Here is a 16,964-nt window from a genome sequence, read left to right as displayed (position 1 = left end):
AAGGACGTGCACTGAAATGTTTTTGTCACGATGTTCTGCAGAGCTGTTCAGTTCAGGATCAGAGAGAGAGATTACAGAGAGAAACGGCTGCTTTGTGTTTCTCTCTGTGTGTGTGTGTGTGTGTGTGTGTGTGTGTGTGTGTGTGTGTGTGTGTGTGTGTGAGAGAATGGTTAGAAAAGGCCCACGGTGAGACTGTTGTGTAATTACACACTCACTCTCTCTCTCTCTCTCTGAGAGACTGTGAGTCAGCTGAGAGAAACAGCGTGTGTGTGTGTGTGTGTGTGTGTGTGTGTGTGTGTGAGAGAGAGAATGAAGGTGAGAGTGTGACAGAGACAGAAATAGAGACCGTAATTAACCCTCACAGGTCTCGCTCTCTGCTCGTCCTCTGCTGTCTCTCTGTCACGGGGTCATCTGACCGTTCAGGTCGCTCAACTGTTTACTAAAGGCATCACACACTTCCTGAAGGAAATACCAGTGTTTGCAGGGCTGCGATGACTGTTAAGATGAATATGGATGGCGATTTTTACAGCCAAGCCCCTAAAATATAAGACAAGATAACATTTAAAATAATTCAAGTAGTTATTCACTGGAAATCGTGATCTAACACATTCAAACACTATGCATTGTCATGATCTTTTGGGTGTTTGTACGTGTCGTACTGGAGGCGGAGTTTATTGCTGAGCTGTTACTGTTTGTTGTGTGGTTAGTTAATGCATTCCTGCATCATCTATAACTCTCTCTCTCTCTCCCTCACACACACACACACACACACACACACACACACACACACACACACCAAGTAGAAATTGATGCCATGTGTCTCACTACAGTGTTTTATGTTTTCTGTCTGCAGCAATCTATAACTATGACACACGCAGTGATGAAGAGCTGTCCTTACAGATCGGAGACACTGTACACATTCTGGAGACTTACGAAGGTGAAACGCACACACACACACACACACACACACACACACACACACACACACACACACACACACACACACACATACTGATCCTTATGTTGCAACTAAATGTTTCACAGCAAAGCATTAATATGAAATGATGATTATTTATAATAAGCTCAACCATTTAAACTTCACCAAGGCTATTTTGAGAAAAAATATGGGGAAAATATCAACATTTTGTATTTGTGTATGTAAAATGTAATGTAAATGTAAAAAATGTTTTCTTTTGGTCTCCTTTAGTTTTACTTTTTTATCTTAATTTATATTTATTTTATTTTATTATTTTACTTTTACTTTATTTTGAATTATTTTATTGTATTTAATGTGGGATGTCCCTCCTTATTTTTTTGTTGTTTACATCATGTTTATACCTTGAACATTACAAAATCGCACACATTTTGGTATGAGAGTTGCAAAAATCACTTAAGTCATATTAAATCAGCTCTTATAATATTTACACTTCTATCATTTAAAAATTACATTACATTACATTATTAAAAAAACAGCATATCAATAACTACAAACCAAAATTTGCTCCAGGATTGATGAATGATTGGTAAACAGTTTCCAGATTTTGTTTAGCAGATTAATGATCCACAATTGACCAAGGTTTTATCCGTAATATGCAATGAAAGTTGTAACACACAACTGACAGTGAAAATATTCTACATTATACCTTGTTTTAGGCAGCATCACCTTCATTTTTTATTTTATTTTATTTTGTTTTTTGTTTTTGGTTTCATTTCCTGTGGGTTGTCAGTCTTTATTGTTGGATGTTTACTTCATTTAGTCCTTGAAAATTAAAAGTAAATTGTATTTTACTTTATTTTATTATTTACACACTCTATTTAGTTACCATTTTATTTTATTTTATTTTATTTTAATTTTTTGTTTCGTTTCATTTCATTCAATTTAATTTCCTGTGGGTTGTCAGTCTTAAGTAAATTGTATATTGTTTGAGAGTTGCAAAAATAAATAGAGCTTAAACCAGCACGTATAATATTTAATTGTCCTTTACATTTTCCAAAGGTTAAGTATCTTAGCAATTATGTGCTGAGGAAGGAAAAAAACCCATCTACTCTTTATTTTATTATTTCCACACTCTATTTAGTAACCCATTTATGTCAAGTCCTCCGTGTTGCTCATTCATTTGACCTCATGTGACCTCTCACCTTTTGAGGACACAGATATGTCATCCTCAGTCTCTGCCGATCTCAATAACACACACTTCAGTGTTGAATGATGTGTTCGTACCCTGCAGACATGCTTCACACCTCCAGGAGATTTATGAAACATGTCTTTTATAATCTCAGAATATTGTTTTCTGGTTGTGCTATAGGGACACAGTGGCGTCTCTTTGTGATCTAATTGTTGGTATTTCCGTCTGACTGCTGTGATGTTTCTTTCTCTCCTCAGGATGGTATCGAGGGTATCGGCTGAGGAGGAAATCGAAGAAGGTGAGTTACTGTATGACTACACTACGGCTTTCTTGTTTAATACAATCATTCAGCAGGCCTCAGCTGGGATGTTTGCATTGTTTCGTTATTCTGGTGTTTTCCTGTATGTCCAGGGAGTGTTTCCGGCTTGCTACGTACATCTGAAAGAGGCCACGGTTGAAGGCAGCGGGTCAGTATATCCATTCATGTTCCTAAAAAATTAAATTTGCTGAATGGGAAAGAAAGCATTAGCAACATGTTAGCAGATATTAAGCTCTTTAATGAAACCAACTTGTTTCGGCCAGATTGCAAATCCTTCACGGAGAAGTTTTGTGACGAACTCGGTGGGAAAAATGTTGACTAAATCTGCTTCAGTTTCATTCTGTACTCAAAAGCATCAAAACTAGATATAGTTTAGTTATTTTCTCTAATTAAAAATTGATTAATTACCAGTGCAGATTTAGAGTATTGTGACATTAGCTTATAATATTTTTTTATTTTATATAGTTAATTAAATTAATTATTAAATTAATTTTATTTTATTTTTATATAATATTATTTTTTTATTTTATATTTTATTTATATAATTTATTTTAGATTTTCATTTCTAGATTAAATTTTTTTAATTTTATTTATAACTGTCTATTTTTGTTTGTTTAATGTTGCGAAAATGGCACAATTTAATTTTTTTTAGCAACTAATGCAGTTAATGTTCATTTTACAAGAGGTTTGCCATGTTTTGCATATTTAATATTTATATAATATTAAATGTATCCTTGACATTTTCTGAAAATGTTAAGTACCACCTCTTAGTTATCATCTGCTGAGAAAAGATTTCATTATTTTTAAGAGTTTGGCACTCTATTTAGCACCCTAATCATGTAAAGGCCCACAGACTCCCTGTTCCCCCTCCATTTCTGTCACATCTCACAATTTTCAGACACTGGTATTTCCTTATCTGTCTTCACGATGGTTAGGATGCTGTTACTGATGGCAGTTCCCTATGTAGGCAGCTCACTATGTTTTTGAACACCCACATTAAACTTTACACTCCTTTGCTGCATCAGAAGATCCTGTTACATCTGTTATTGGTCTGATTATATCAGCTTTGGTCCAGCCACAGTATACTTCCCATAGACATCCTACTAAAACCAGTTAGCGCTCCAGCACCCCATTGCTGGCCTAATGGGAGATTTTAGAGCCTAAAATGGGTTTTCAAGCGTGGATCAGGAATATAATACGCATGAGTGAGTGCTGGTTTGGTGTGAGTGTGTGAGAGTAATCGTGAGCAAAGACCAGCTCAGATATGATAAGCACTGTTTTGATGACTGATGCTGGTAATTAGTTTTCATTGGCATGACTCTGGGTCCTCAGGAATTACTGACACGGATGCAGTTAAACAGCCGATTGTTTCCCACACAAGCGATATTTTTGGAACACTCCTTCACTGTTTTGCGCTCGATCACTGTTCTTTTAGACAAAAGGAGACGGTCATTCCTACCGAGCTTCCGCTGGTTCATGAGGTCACGACTACGCTGCGAGAATGGGCGGCAATATGGAGGGACCTGTATGTGGTAAGCTTGCGTTTATTCCAAATTTTAGTATAGTCTCTCAAAAGTTGCATATTCTTCCTGTGCACACTTAAAAATATGCAAAAGTAGATGAAAAAGCATGCACTAGGACGCAGAAGATATCACCGACATTATCACTGTCAGCATGAGATCATCAAGAGATTTTTAAAATCCCAAATCTTCAGTTTTTAATTGATAATTTATTTTGTGATTTTGTTCAAGTATATTTACATGAAAAAAATAAATAAAAAGAGAATAAATACATTTATAAAAATTGGATGTTAAACGTTTTAAGCCCAGTTTTTATGTTTTAACCAAGACAAAATTCTAAGGCCCAATAACCCATTCTGATATATATTTATTAAAAATATTTTATATTATATTATATTATCCAATTTTTGTCTTATTTTGTTTTATCGTTTTTCATTTTATCTTTATTTTATTTTATCTAATCTTATTTTATATTCTGTAACTTTATTTTTTAATTTATCTTATCTTTTTTTCTTTTAAAATTTTTTAAATGTAAATTGTCTTTTTATTTATTTATTTTTACTTAATTATTTTATATATATATATATATATATATATATATATATATATATATATATATATATATATATATATATATTTTACTTAATGTTTATTCCTTGAACAAATCATAAATCAACTAAAATGAACATCAATCTGTTTTTCACCATAAAAATATTCTTGAATGCTGACATGGTATACACACACACACACACACACACACACACACACACAATTAAAAAAGTTTGTTCTATAAAATGTGCATGTGTAGTATGAATGCAATCCAGCCCTGCTGGTTTTGTCATGTGACCTGTCAGTTGCATCACATCTCCACTATTTATAAATCTTTTCCCATCACTGATACTAAAAGATGCACACTTCAAAATCTTGTTTTTTTTTTTGCCACTTTTTATGAACACAACTAATATGGACATCCCATTTAATTGACACTGATTTTTGCATAGTAATATAATAGGAAATAGACATCCCAGGCTTAACAACAGTGTTTTGATGACAACACATTGCAGTGACACTCATCTGCTGAGACACATTGTAATTTTCTCTAATAAATCTCATCCTTTTCACCTGCGGGCAAGATGTTGAAAAGCTTCTGACGTGATATACAAATTAAAAATTAAAGTTAGTTTTCAAACCTTTTTGAAAAGCGTCTCATTGACAGTTTATAAACTCTTTTAATTGCCTTAGCAAGCAATATGACACTCTGGGGGTGTTTGTCTGCAGTGATTAAGAGCATCGTGCCTTTATGCAGCAGCATGCACTTTGACGAATTAATCAACACACATTGCAGGGTTTTAACCAGACCTTGTTTCCAACAGGGCGACAAGCGTGAGATGTTCAACACGGTCCGAGACATGATCTACGACTTGATCGAATGGCGTTCCCAGATCCTGTCCGGCACGCTCCCGCAGGATGAGATGTCTGAGCTCAAACAGAAAGTCACCTCTAAGATGGACTACGGGAACAAGTATGAACACACACACACACACACAAGCTGCTGACTCGTGCTGATCGGGTCGTGTTGGAACAGGGAGAGCGTGAGCTGGAAGTCACGACTGCAGTCCGTTACATAAAATCTGACTTTTAATGAGAGCATTTATTACTCTTCATTTTTATTCAGGGTCTGTTTTTGCTGTGATGGGTCATTGTGAAAGATTTTCAGCACCTTATCTGCTTTCATTTGGGGAAGAAAAGACTTGTGTTTAATCAGTGGTATGTGCTGTGGAGTTAAAAGTTACATTTCTTAACCCTCGGTATTAAATTGTGATACTATTATTATAAACAAGTAGACTTGCATTGAAGGACTAGTAAGAACTATATGTAGGGCTGTAGTACTCGAGTCCGGTCTTGGACTCGAGTCCGGACTCGAGACATTTTTCTGTCGTCTCGGACTTGTCTCGGACTCGTTGAATTTGCACTCGGACTTGTCTCGGACTTGGCCATTGGACTCGCCAAGTCTTCTAGTTGGTCTCGACCGAGTCCAGCAAAAAAATAAAATAAAAAATTTCTCCTTCAAAACAAAACCACATTTGCATGATGTCGCGACTGAAAACGTGTGGAAAACGCTAGGAGCGCCGCTCTCCTTATTTCCAAAGCACTCTGTAGCCTGCGCTTGCGCTCCAGTGGCGTCTGCTGTTGCTGGGCAACCATGACCCGCTCTCCATGATGACGCAGAAGTTTCAGCAAAGAATAAATGGAATTCCAGCACTAAACATCCCTTTCAGTAGCTCTGCTAATAGATTCATTTAAAAAATGGCTATTGTACAACTATGATCATGTTTCTCCATCTTGCCTTAGCTTTCAGTATTGAAAAGGATGTGCATGACCAGTGGTGCACTTACTGCGACCTGAAAAGTTTAGATGTTTCTAATTTAATTTTCTACCTGTTAGATTGTGTTTTATTTACGTCTACACCTAGATAGCCTTTTTTTTTTATCAATAAACGCGTATTAATGTATAGCCTTATGCAACAATTACATATGTAAATTTTAAAAACTTTATAATTATGACATTACATATTTACATTTTCATGTAACAGCCAGTATTTGTATCTGTAACAATCACAAACAATCCTATCTGCATTCGGATACAACATCGTACAGTTACTTGATAAGACTGTTATGACTTTTTATATATTTTTTCGTAGTTATCACTGAACAAGTATGTCATGTTAAACTGAAATAATTATTAATTTATTAAATAATATTTATCATGCAAGCAGAGAGATGTCATGACAAACGTTTAGTGATCATTTGAACACGACTGAATCCATTCAATGCACACATTTTCATTACGCAGAACATTTTGAGCAAGTCTTAATGTTAATGAACTTCACTAAACAGATGTGTGTGTTCCGCGCAAACCAGCAAAAGGTAAATATGCAAACATGTAGGACAAGTAGACAATGTATCCGTATCGAAGATGATTATTAGCCTACTCTTGAGAGAGAACTGATTTGGTTTTTGAGAGACTGAGACGCGCAGCGCGGCTGTTTGATTGGTGAGCGCGCTGTGCTTATTCCATTCATTCGTATCATATGGTAGCCTTTCAATATTTGCCTTTTAAATATATACAAATAATATAACGTGTAGCTATGATGTATTATTATAGGTAAAATTACTCTTGCAACGCTCTGATTTTTGAGAGATGCACAGAGAGGCGACAACAATGCGGTGTTTGATTTGCGCTCTTTTCACTCATAAAGTTTACATTCATTCACTTCTGGCGCTGATGCCCTGGCTGTGTCACCATACTGTGTCAGCTTCAGCCGAGTATTCAGGCATAATTATTTCTTGTGCGTTATTCGTTTTTAAGCCATTATCCATTCCGTGCCATTCCGAATAAGGTATTCGGCTTCAGGCACAACCCTAATTATTACATTATATATTTTATTTTTACATGCAACATAGATAAGGTAATATAGTATCAGCTCCACGCAATATTGTAATTCTAAAATTCACGTCGTACTTGCAAACACTTTGTATTCATTATGGTTAATGCATGCTGGAGTAGTCGATTGTTTTCCGACAGAGCTCGACTAGTCTATGCAAGCACTCGTACAGTATGACAAAAATTTTGTTGTATTTATGTGCGCATGTCCATTAGAGCCAAACGTATCCATTCTAGCCTTGCTGCGCGCATTTGTCATATCCCGAGCTTTGCGTGTGTCTGCGCACTGTGCCAATTAGGCATAGTCATATACATTTTTGACCACAGATATAATGTCAACAAAAAATAAAGTACATGAAAATTATTTGACCTTACAGTTCCAAACTTTGTTTGTTTATCCAAGTTTAGCTCCCAGGGTCGGACTGGGGGTAAAACCAGTACTCATTACCAGGGCCCCAAAGGAAGAGAGGGCCCTTGAAAAGTATGAATCTGAAATATATATTTTTTACCTAGATATTTTCATGGGTGGGGGGCATGGGGGCCCATCAGGACTGCCTATGCATAGGGCCCAGGATCTTGTTTAACGCCCCTGTTAGCTTTAACCCTAATTATACACACTCAAGCTCTTACTAGACACACTAATCTTCCAGGTGTTTTAAGGCCAGTTGGAGCTAAACTTTTCAGGACATTAGCCATCCAGGATGTAGTTTGGAGACCCCTGTCCTACAGAGTTGTTACTTTGCACATGCTTTTTGATCATAACAAATAATAATGTAAAATTATTTTCTTAGAATAGGAGATATGCTTTCTCTCGCATCAAAAAACATTATCAGTAGTTAAGTATGTTGTCTTGAAGAGGACCCTTTTTTCTTTAATTTGGACTCGGTCTTGGTCTTGGACTCGATACTTTTGGACTTGGACTTGACTTGGACTCGAACCTCTTTGGACTCGGTCTTGACTCGGTCTCGACTAGTCCTGGACTTGGACTTGACTTGGACTCGACAAAGCTGGACTTGACTACAGCTCTAACTATATGCCCAGAACACTCCACAACACGCATTATAGACAATCTTCAGATAACTACCACATTTTTCGGACTATAAGACGCACCTGAGTATAAGTCGCATCAGTCCAAAACTACATCATGATGAGGAAAAAAACATATATAAGTCGCACTGCACTATAAGTCACATTTATTTAGACCCAAGAACCAAAAGAAAACATTACCGTCTCCAGCCACGAGAGAACGCTCTATGCTGCTCAGTGTAGACTACAGCGCCCTCTTGCGGCTGGAGACGGTAATGTTTTCTCTTGGTTCATGTCAAATTAATTTTGATAAATAAGTCACCTGACAATAAGTATATATATATTTATATTTCTTTTTTTATTTTTTTTTTTAAGTATGAAGCGAAACAATTGGAATGTACTAGAAACTGAACATTATTTAGAACATAGTGTACATAATATAATATATTAGGGGTGTAATGGTACGCAAAAATCACGTTTCGATACATACCTCGGTTTTAAAGTCACGGTTCGGTTCATTTTCGGTACAGTAAGGGAAAGAAATGCAAACATTAAACTGCAGGTTGTTTATTACTATAATATATTTTTTAACAATTTGTTTACATTTTGTTTTTAATACTTTTTAATAAAATATATATAAAATAAAAAAATAATAAGAAATAAAATACTGCTGCAAAGTTCTCCACTTAATAAAATACTCTCAGTCTCAAACCAATATCATATAATAAAATATAATGAAAAATATAAATAAATAACTGATTACTTTGCTGCATTACCAATCCCAGCTTGTAGGTCTGCTCATATATAAAAAAAAATATATAACTGCATTTGAATAACAATCATTTTTTTCCTGGTTGTAGTGATGTTCACAAAATATTGCATTCGGTCATTCGGTACACACGTGAACCGTACCGAAAGCCCTGTACCGAAACGTTCTAGTACGAATACACGTACCGTTACACCCCTAAAATATATATATATATATACTCACTCACTCACTCAAACACATACACATATATATATACTGTATATACACATGAGTTTTTGTTTCTGCAACTCGACTATAGCTCTCCCTCCACCAGTGTAGAGTTGCATCGGCTCAACCAATGGTGTGAGTTTGGGGGCGGGGCTTACTGCAGTTCCATTTAGTTCCTCTCGTTACAGGCTTACAGACTTCTTTTCCACTCTTTAAACACATTCAAGACCATCCAGTAGCAGCAAGTTTCTTCTAAACACTAATATCTGGAGTGTTTCAGTGTTCCTGTTAACGTTAGCTATGGGAGGAAGTGAGTATACAGATGAGACGATAGAACAGCTTAGGTGAAAAAGTTACTAGTGATTCACATGTACAACTCTCAGTTCTCCGTTCACATCTCTGTCTTTGTCAACTTTAAGTGAAAGGTTTTTATTTTGTTTGGATACAAATCCAGAATGCCCTTGGTAACCACATAGCAACATGCTGAAACCACTGATAACACTTCTTCATCATGGTTGTGCCTTTTACACTAAGCGCTACTCACATTTATTGAAAATCAGTTAATTTCCGTCTTTTTCTGTTATACTAATTTTCTCTTTCATCTAGTAGAGAATGTCCAAATAAATGTATTCATTTGGATTAGTAGAACACAGATCTTCATCTTTTTCAGCCATCTGTGTTTTAAAGCGTTTCCTATACTGTTTGTGTGTGTGTTTGCCAGGTATTTAGACTTGGATCTGGTGGTGAGAGATAAAGATGGGAATATTCTGGATCCTGACCTGACCAGCACTATCAGTCTGTTCCGAGCGCATGAAACCGCGTCCAAGCAGATTGAAGCTCGCATCCAGGAGGAGAAGGTAAATAATACTGTTTTCATCCATTGCACCACTTTTTTTTTTCGGATGCATGAGCTTCATTTGGATTGTGATACTTGGATGTGTTTGGTGAATGTGCAAGGCCTGAGAGGCGACGGCACACTCACATCGGCTTTCGCTTTGCTGTGTTTTTTCTCATCATCACCTGCTTTGTTGTTTAATAAACACCTTGAATGTGAACTGTTACTTCATATTTATATTTGGACGTGACTATTTTGTGAAGTACAACCACTAAACCACATGAAAAAGTCCCTGACCGCAGCTCTGAAACACCATCGCTGTCGTGTGAGAGGCTGCACGGAACAGAGAGTGTGGAAGCCAACCATCTCACTTCCCATCTTTGCTGTGAGGCTCAGTGTGACAAAAGGATGGTGATATAGCGTAAAAAAAAAACATTTATATTACAAGCATCAATGTGTATTCGTCCCCTTTACTATTTTTAATGTTTTTGAAAGAAGTTTCTTCTGCTCATCAAGCCTGCATTTATTTGATCAAAAATACAGAAAAAAACAGTAATATTGTGATATATTATTAAAACTTAAAATAATAGTTTTCTATTTGAATATATTTAAAAAAATACTTTATTCCTGTGAGGCAAAGCTGAATTTTCAGCATCATTCCTCCAGCCTTCAGTGTCACATGTAACATCAGTCGATCACATGATCATTTAGAAATCATTCTAATATTCTGATTTATTATGAGTGTTGGAAACAGTTCTGCTGTCTAATATATTTGATGAAGAAAAGGTTCAAAAGAACTGCATTTATTAATAAAAAAAAAACAATTCCAATAATTTATATTATATTAATATATTTTCTTTTTTAACAATTTAACACATCCTTGCTGAATAAAAGTATTGATTTTATATAAAAAAAAAAAATAGCTTCTTTTTTTTTATCAAAGTATCCTACAAGTATCACGTTCTGAAAAAATATTAAGCATCAGAACTGTTTCCAACTTTGATAATGAATCATTATATTAGAATGATTTCTAAATGATTGTGTGATAATTATCCTAAAAATTCAGCTTTGCATCACAGAAATAAATTATAATTTAAAGTATAATACATTTAAAAACAATTATTTTTAATTGTAATAATATATCACAATATTACAGTTTTTTTCTGTATTTTTGATCAAATAAATGCAGGCTTGATGAGCAGAAGAAACGTCTTTCAAAAACATTGAAAATAGTAATGTTTCCAAACTTTTGGTCTGTACTGTATATTTAAATTTTTCTATATATACATATTTTTTTTATATTTATATATAATGCTCAAAATCTCCCAGACAAATCCTACAGAATATTAACGTTCCTTAATTTAATATCATCAGCAAAAGTATTTCAGAGATATTGTGAATGTACGATAAAGTTTTCTGATGGTCAGGGCTTCTTTAAACTGAACTGTGTTCGTATAAACCCTCGAACATGCTTATCTAGGAGGTGAATATCTCTGTCCTCAGTGTCTCTCTGAACCTGTAGGGCTTTTAGATGAGTCAGGTGATTCCCTTGATGCTACGAGACAGAAGTTTTCATTTAACATCCTAACAGGTCAAAGAAGCTCTTCACAGAAAGATGAAAGATCTGTCTCATGTTGTTGCAAACAAAGTGAAAGCCTGCTGTCCTGTGTTTCCCAGGTGACCCTGCCCAGATGTTCACTGTCCTTGAGTCTCTTTCAGCAGATACAGATCGTCTCGTGTGATTAGTCTTGCTGACTTTAAGACTTGCATTTGAAAGACAAACTATGTGCACAGATGCCATCATTTTTATGTTTTTGGTTTTCAGTCTCAGAAGCAGAACTTGGATTTGAGCAGGCAGGCCAAGTTTGCCTCCACACCCTCGTTCGCCCTGTTTGTCACGCTCAAAAATGTCGTGTGCAAAATCGGAGAAGATGCAGAAGTGCTGATGTCACTATATGACCCGATCGAGTCCAAGTTCATCAGGTCAGTGCACAAACATTTTTATTTTTGTAATTATTATTTTTTTTTATAATTTGGCAATAGTTTGACCCATTATGTTTCACATCCTCAGTAGTAAATCAACCACAGCATTTGTACCTTGCACACAAATCTCAATGGTTTGTTCAGCAGTAAATGATCATGTTGTTATAAGTGTGTCATATATATTTTCATTAGCATTTATGCATTTATCAAATGCTTTTCTATCTAAAGTGGCTTTCTAGTGCATTAAAGCTGTACATTTATCAGTAAATGTGTTCATCAGGAATCAGGAGTGAAATTGCTACTATGCTGCGAAAATAATCTTAAAATCTTTATATTTTTGATATTCTTGCAGTGAAAACTATCTTGTGCGCTGGTCCAGCTCAGGTTTGGTGAAAGACATCGATCAGCTCCATAACCTGCGTGCCGTATTCACTGTACGTATTATTTTGGGCCTTACTTTTGACACTATTTTTTCTGGATATTCATGAAGAGATTGAGAAATGCTGAAATCTTTAAGAGCAGCACAGCTCACTGACAACTACTTTATAATCTGAAACCGAAATCCAACTACATCATTGATTTGATTATTTTTGTTTATTTTTTTATTTTTCTGCTAAAGTTAACATTTATTTTTATTTCAGTTTTAGTTTTGGCTCTGTTTTAGTTCTTGTTATTCCATGTTAGTTGTTTTAGTGCTTTCTCTTATTTCAGTCAGTTTCACAGGCAACATTTCTAATAGTTATACGATTTTTTTTCAGCTTTATTTTAATGAACACCATTGTTTTTAAAAGTTTTAGTTAGCGATAACAGCCCTGTTCTCTGCTAAAGATGCATTGGATGCTGTTAAAACTTGGCTGAAACTTGGTTTCCTGATAATGAGATGATTTAAGGTGGTCAGCTAACAAACCGCTCGGCCATTTGAGACCCTTCACAAGCACAACCTAATTGTTTGATTTGAACACTCAAATTTTTTCGCTTGTTCCTGGAAATGCAAATGACTCGTTTACCGCTCAATTCCGTTAGTCTGTTCCCGTCTTTTGCATTGTTCCTTAATGAGTAATCACGGTATTATTGGGTGACACTTTAATTTGTGTTCATCAGTCGTTTTGCAGAATTGGTAATTAAAGTGTTGGAGAAAGCAGTATCATCATTAAAGCTGTAAAGGGTAACGAGCTAACAGTTGTTAGAGGAGGAAGCTCTTCAGAGACACCTTCTGGTTTGCATTGTTGCATGTATTGTGTGCATCCATGTACGTGCCTCGGCGTCTGCATGTAATTAAACAGAATAAACGGTTATCTGTGCAGGGAAAGACGTTTAACAAACATGAAATCATATTGAAGTGCTCGTGTTTCACAGTTGCTTTTAATTGCATGCATTTAGTGTATTTGCATGTGCATAATCTATAATTATAGAGCATATGCATGGGTTTGTTTGTGTGTAAGTGCTTGTTTGCACCCACACGTTCTCATTTGTTAGAGGTCATTTTTTTAATAGATGCTGGGCTATGAGGGTCAGTTTGTTTTCCCAGAATCCTCTGCTCTATGCACAAACGCCCAGCGGGGAATGAGTTGCTGCCCCCAATCAAACACCGTCCAAGCAATTTGCCCTTCACCTGGACTGCATACTAACAGTCTGTGCACACCGAACCATTCCATGCATCAGTCCCCTTCCCGGTTAGTTGCTCAACAAACGAGTTTGAGTTTAACAGGCAGAAACACCTGGTGCACGGCCAATAGCACTTTGGGTCTCAACATAATATGGGCTATTTGAGTACATGATTGTGCATGCTTTTTTTACTCTCTCACTTGTTTGTTTGTTTGTGTGTTTGTCTCCAGGATCTGGGGAGTGAAGACCTGAAGAGGGAGAAAATCAGCTTTGTTTGTCAGATTGTTCGAGTGGGCCGCATGGATCTCAGAGATAACAACACTAAGAAGTTAACATCTGGCCTCCGCAGACCCTTCGGTGTGGCAGGTAGAGCCTCGCACATAACACTTGATGCACACTTAGCATGGAAACCATAGTGTCCATCAAAATACCAATATTATTTGTTACTACTATGAACCTATTAGAACGAGATGTTTTTATTAGATTAAAAAACATTCTCAGTAAGCTTGTTTTTCTTCATTTTGAATACTTTTATTTATATATATATTATTGCATTGTTACATTTTATTTCATTTCATTATTAAAATAAGAAAAAGACCCTTAAATTTGACACTTAGTGTTAGCTTTCATTGTAAATAAAACATAATTAAATAATTCAACAAAAACAAACTGAATGCCTGAATTTAGTAAATAGGTTAAATGTAATTATATATATATATATATATATATATATATATATATATATATATATATATATATATACATATATATACATATACATATATATACATATACATATATATACATATATACATATATATATTAGTTGTGATTTAATTACTGATTTATGGTATTAAATTTCGTGTAGCAGGTGTTTTGTCTTGATCCGTATTTGTATTTTTTTTTTTTCAGATCTATTTGAGCGATTGCATACACCTTCAAATACAATCAATTGTTCAAGCCTTGTATGAAATCAACTTAAATAATATCGTGCATATAAGCTGTGCTATGTACAGTACAGAAGTTGACACAACAATCTCTCTGCATTCATAAATTTATAATGCATTTAAAACAAACCTGGCCTTTTTTGCACTGATTTTGTGTGCCTGGAGTGAAATATTGTTATATTACATCTACAATCACAGTTATGTGTTATAGAAGCCTTGATCTGGGTGGAGTGAAGTGACCCTAACAGTTGTGTCTCCTATTGTCACTGTTACTGTTGCCGATCCCAGATGCTTCGGTTGATTATTGTGCAGTGTGTTGAGCACAGAGTGTTGCTCATTCTTCTGTTTGATGGAAAAAGGAAAAAACTGTTCCTCTGTTGTAAATAAATAAATAAATAAGGCTGAACAGGAGCAGCGAACATCAAACGGGTTTTGAAGTGGGAAAGCATCTCTCTCTCTCTCTCTCTCTCGTTCTCTCTCTCTCTCTCTCTCTCCGTACAGACGTTAGCAGTATGTCTGTATGTGGGTCAGGCAGGTAGAGGCAGAACCTGTATGTGCGATGTCACCTTTAATGTGTCACTTTCAAAGACAAGCCAACGCTTCCATTACGGCTCATCAGTTTCCTGTTGTCTGCTGTAAACCCGATCTCAGCACGGCCACTGCTGCACACCTGACTAAACGGCCATTAGAGAAGATGTTTATGTGTTCAGTCAGTAATAGCCACCGCTTGACAGCTTATCTACAGAGTTTTGCCTACTCTCACCTTAGAAACTATCTTCCATGGGGTTTTCTCTTGTGCTTTTTACTATGGTGTTACTAGTTTTACAGTGATGTGATGAGTCCCAAAAAACCAAACAAACAAATGAATGAATGAATGAATGAATAGTTTATTTACAAAGTTTTTTTAAAAAAGACATCAAGATTTGAGGTATTATTTTAATGACAATTTTACATTATGTGGACAAGTCATAAAATAATAAATTATTATATTTATTAAATTAATTAATTTCGGTACAGCAATTACTAGCTTGATGTAAACTTTAATATTTTATTTATATATTTTTAATTATACTGTAAACATAGCACAGTACAAGTAGAATATCACTAATATAGTAACTGGAATTTAATGAGAATTGGGCTAAATATTATTAATTTTGATTTAAAACTTTTAATTGCATTTACAATTTTAGATTTTTGTGTTATAAATATAAATAAATAACATCAATATACTAACAATATTTATATAATATTTAATTAATTTTACGTAATTATTTTATTCTGTTATACCAAATAGAAACACATTTTATCCAAGTTTATTTTATTTAGACTCAATATAAAATTTTTTTTGTGTTCATCCTCTTTGGTGAATTATGTGCTATCATTTTTATTTTTATTTTACTGTGTTTTTATAATAAGTGTAAGTGTTGTAGTTTGAGTTATTTGAAAAGGTATAGTGCCTTCAAAATAGTGAGTTTGCTGAGACTGCCGAAGTAAATGGCAAAAACTGTCAACATATAAAAAAATCTTTGTAGTCTTAACGTGATGAAATATGAGCTGGTATTTCTCATTTTCATGAGATGCATCCATAGTTGTTGAGACATGACATTTGGTCGTTATTCTTGTCTCATTCTTCTCTCTGTAGTAATGGACGTCACAGACATCATCACGGGAAAGATGGACGATGAGGACAAGCAACACTTCATTCCCTTCCAGCCGTGAGTATGACTTCATGCTTTTATGATAATGTAACATCATGAAAATGACTGCCATGAAACCGTTTTATTGGGTGGTCGTGCATAGACATGCTCATTTGCATGTAAGTTTGTTAGTGTTTGTCTGTTTTTCTGATTTCTGTTGTATCATCTCAATACTCTGTGAATTTATTCATTGAACACATAAGTACACAAACTCCCTTTTATTCTGTAGAGGAGTCATACGCGCCTCACAAATTAATTCTGTCATTCAGAGAGACTCTTCTTCAGTCTTTGCTCACTCAGAGAGGGGTCCATTGGTTTGCTGGCGGTGTTTAAGATGCATGTTCTTACCTTAGGGAGATTGTTTTTGCTTTGTAGCTGCTTATTTGTGACCTCGATCAGTGTTGCTCTGGTCCAAAACCCTGTGAACGGTCTTGCAGCCTACATAGGCAGCTACCTTTTAAGGCAGCAGAAACTGAAACTTGTGAC

General features: G+C 35.3%; 1 protein-coding gene across 2 annotated transcripts in view; it reads left to right on the top strand.

Moving 5' to 3' along the window:
- The window catches only part of LOC113083532 (dedicator of cytokinesis protein 1), a 179,413-nt gene that overhangs the window by 20,819 nt on the left and 141,630 nt on the right, over positions 1–16,964 (top strand). For both annotated transcript variants that reach the window (XM_026254573.1, XM_026254572.1), the window contains exons 2-11: positions 854–937; positions 2,384–2,424; positions 2,538–2,593; positions 3,881–3,977; positions 5,339–5,487; positions 10,133–10,268; positions 12,072–12,229; positions 12,582–12,663; positions 14,065–14,200; positions 16,424–16,496. In XM_026254573.1, coding sequence (XP_026110358.1) covers positions 854–937; positions 2,384–2,424; positions 2,538–2,593; positions 3,881–3,977; positions 5,339–5,487; positions 10,133–10,268; positions 12,072–12,229; positions 12,582–12,663; positions 14,065–14,200; positions 16,424–16,496 — 1,012 coding nt within the window. The remainder of the gene's footprint in view (positions 1–853; positions 938–2,383; positions 2,425–2,537; positions 2,594–3,880; positions 3,978–5,338; positions 5,488–10,132; positions 10,269–12,071; positions 12,230–12,581; positions 12,664–14,064; positions 14,201–16,423; positions 16,497–16,964) is intronic.

The sequence above is a fragment of the Carassius auratus genome, unplaced genomic scaffold (genome assembly GCF_003368295.1).
Source record: "Carassius auratus strain Wakin unplaced genomic scaffold, ASM336829v1 scaf_tig00038657, whole genome shotgun sequence".
Classification (NCBI taxonomy): domain Eukaryota; kingdom Metazoa; phylum Chordata; class Actinopteri; order Cypriniformes; family Cyprinidae; genus Carassius; species Carassius auratus.
Note: the sequence above shows the minus strand (reverse complement) of the source record. Positions and strands in the feature narration are given on the sequence as shown.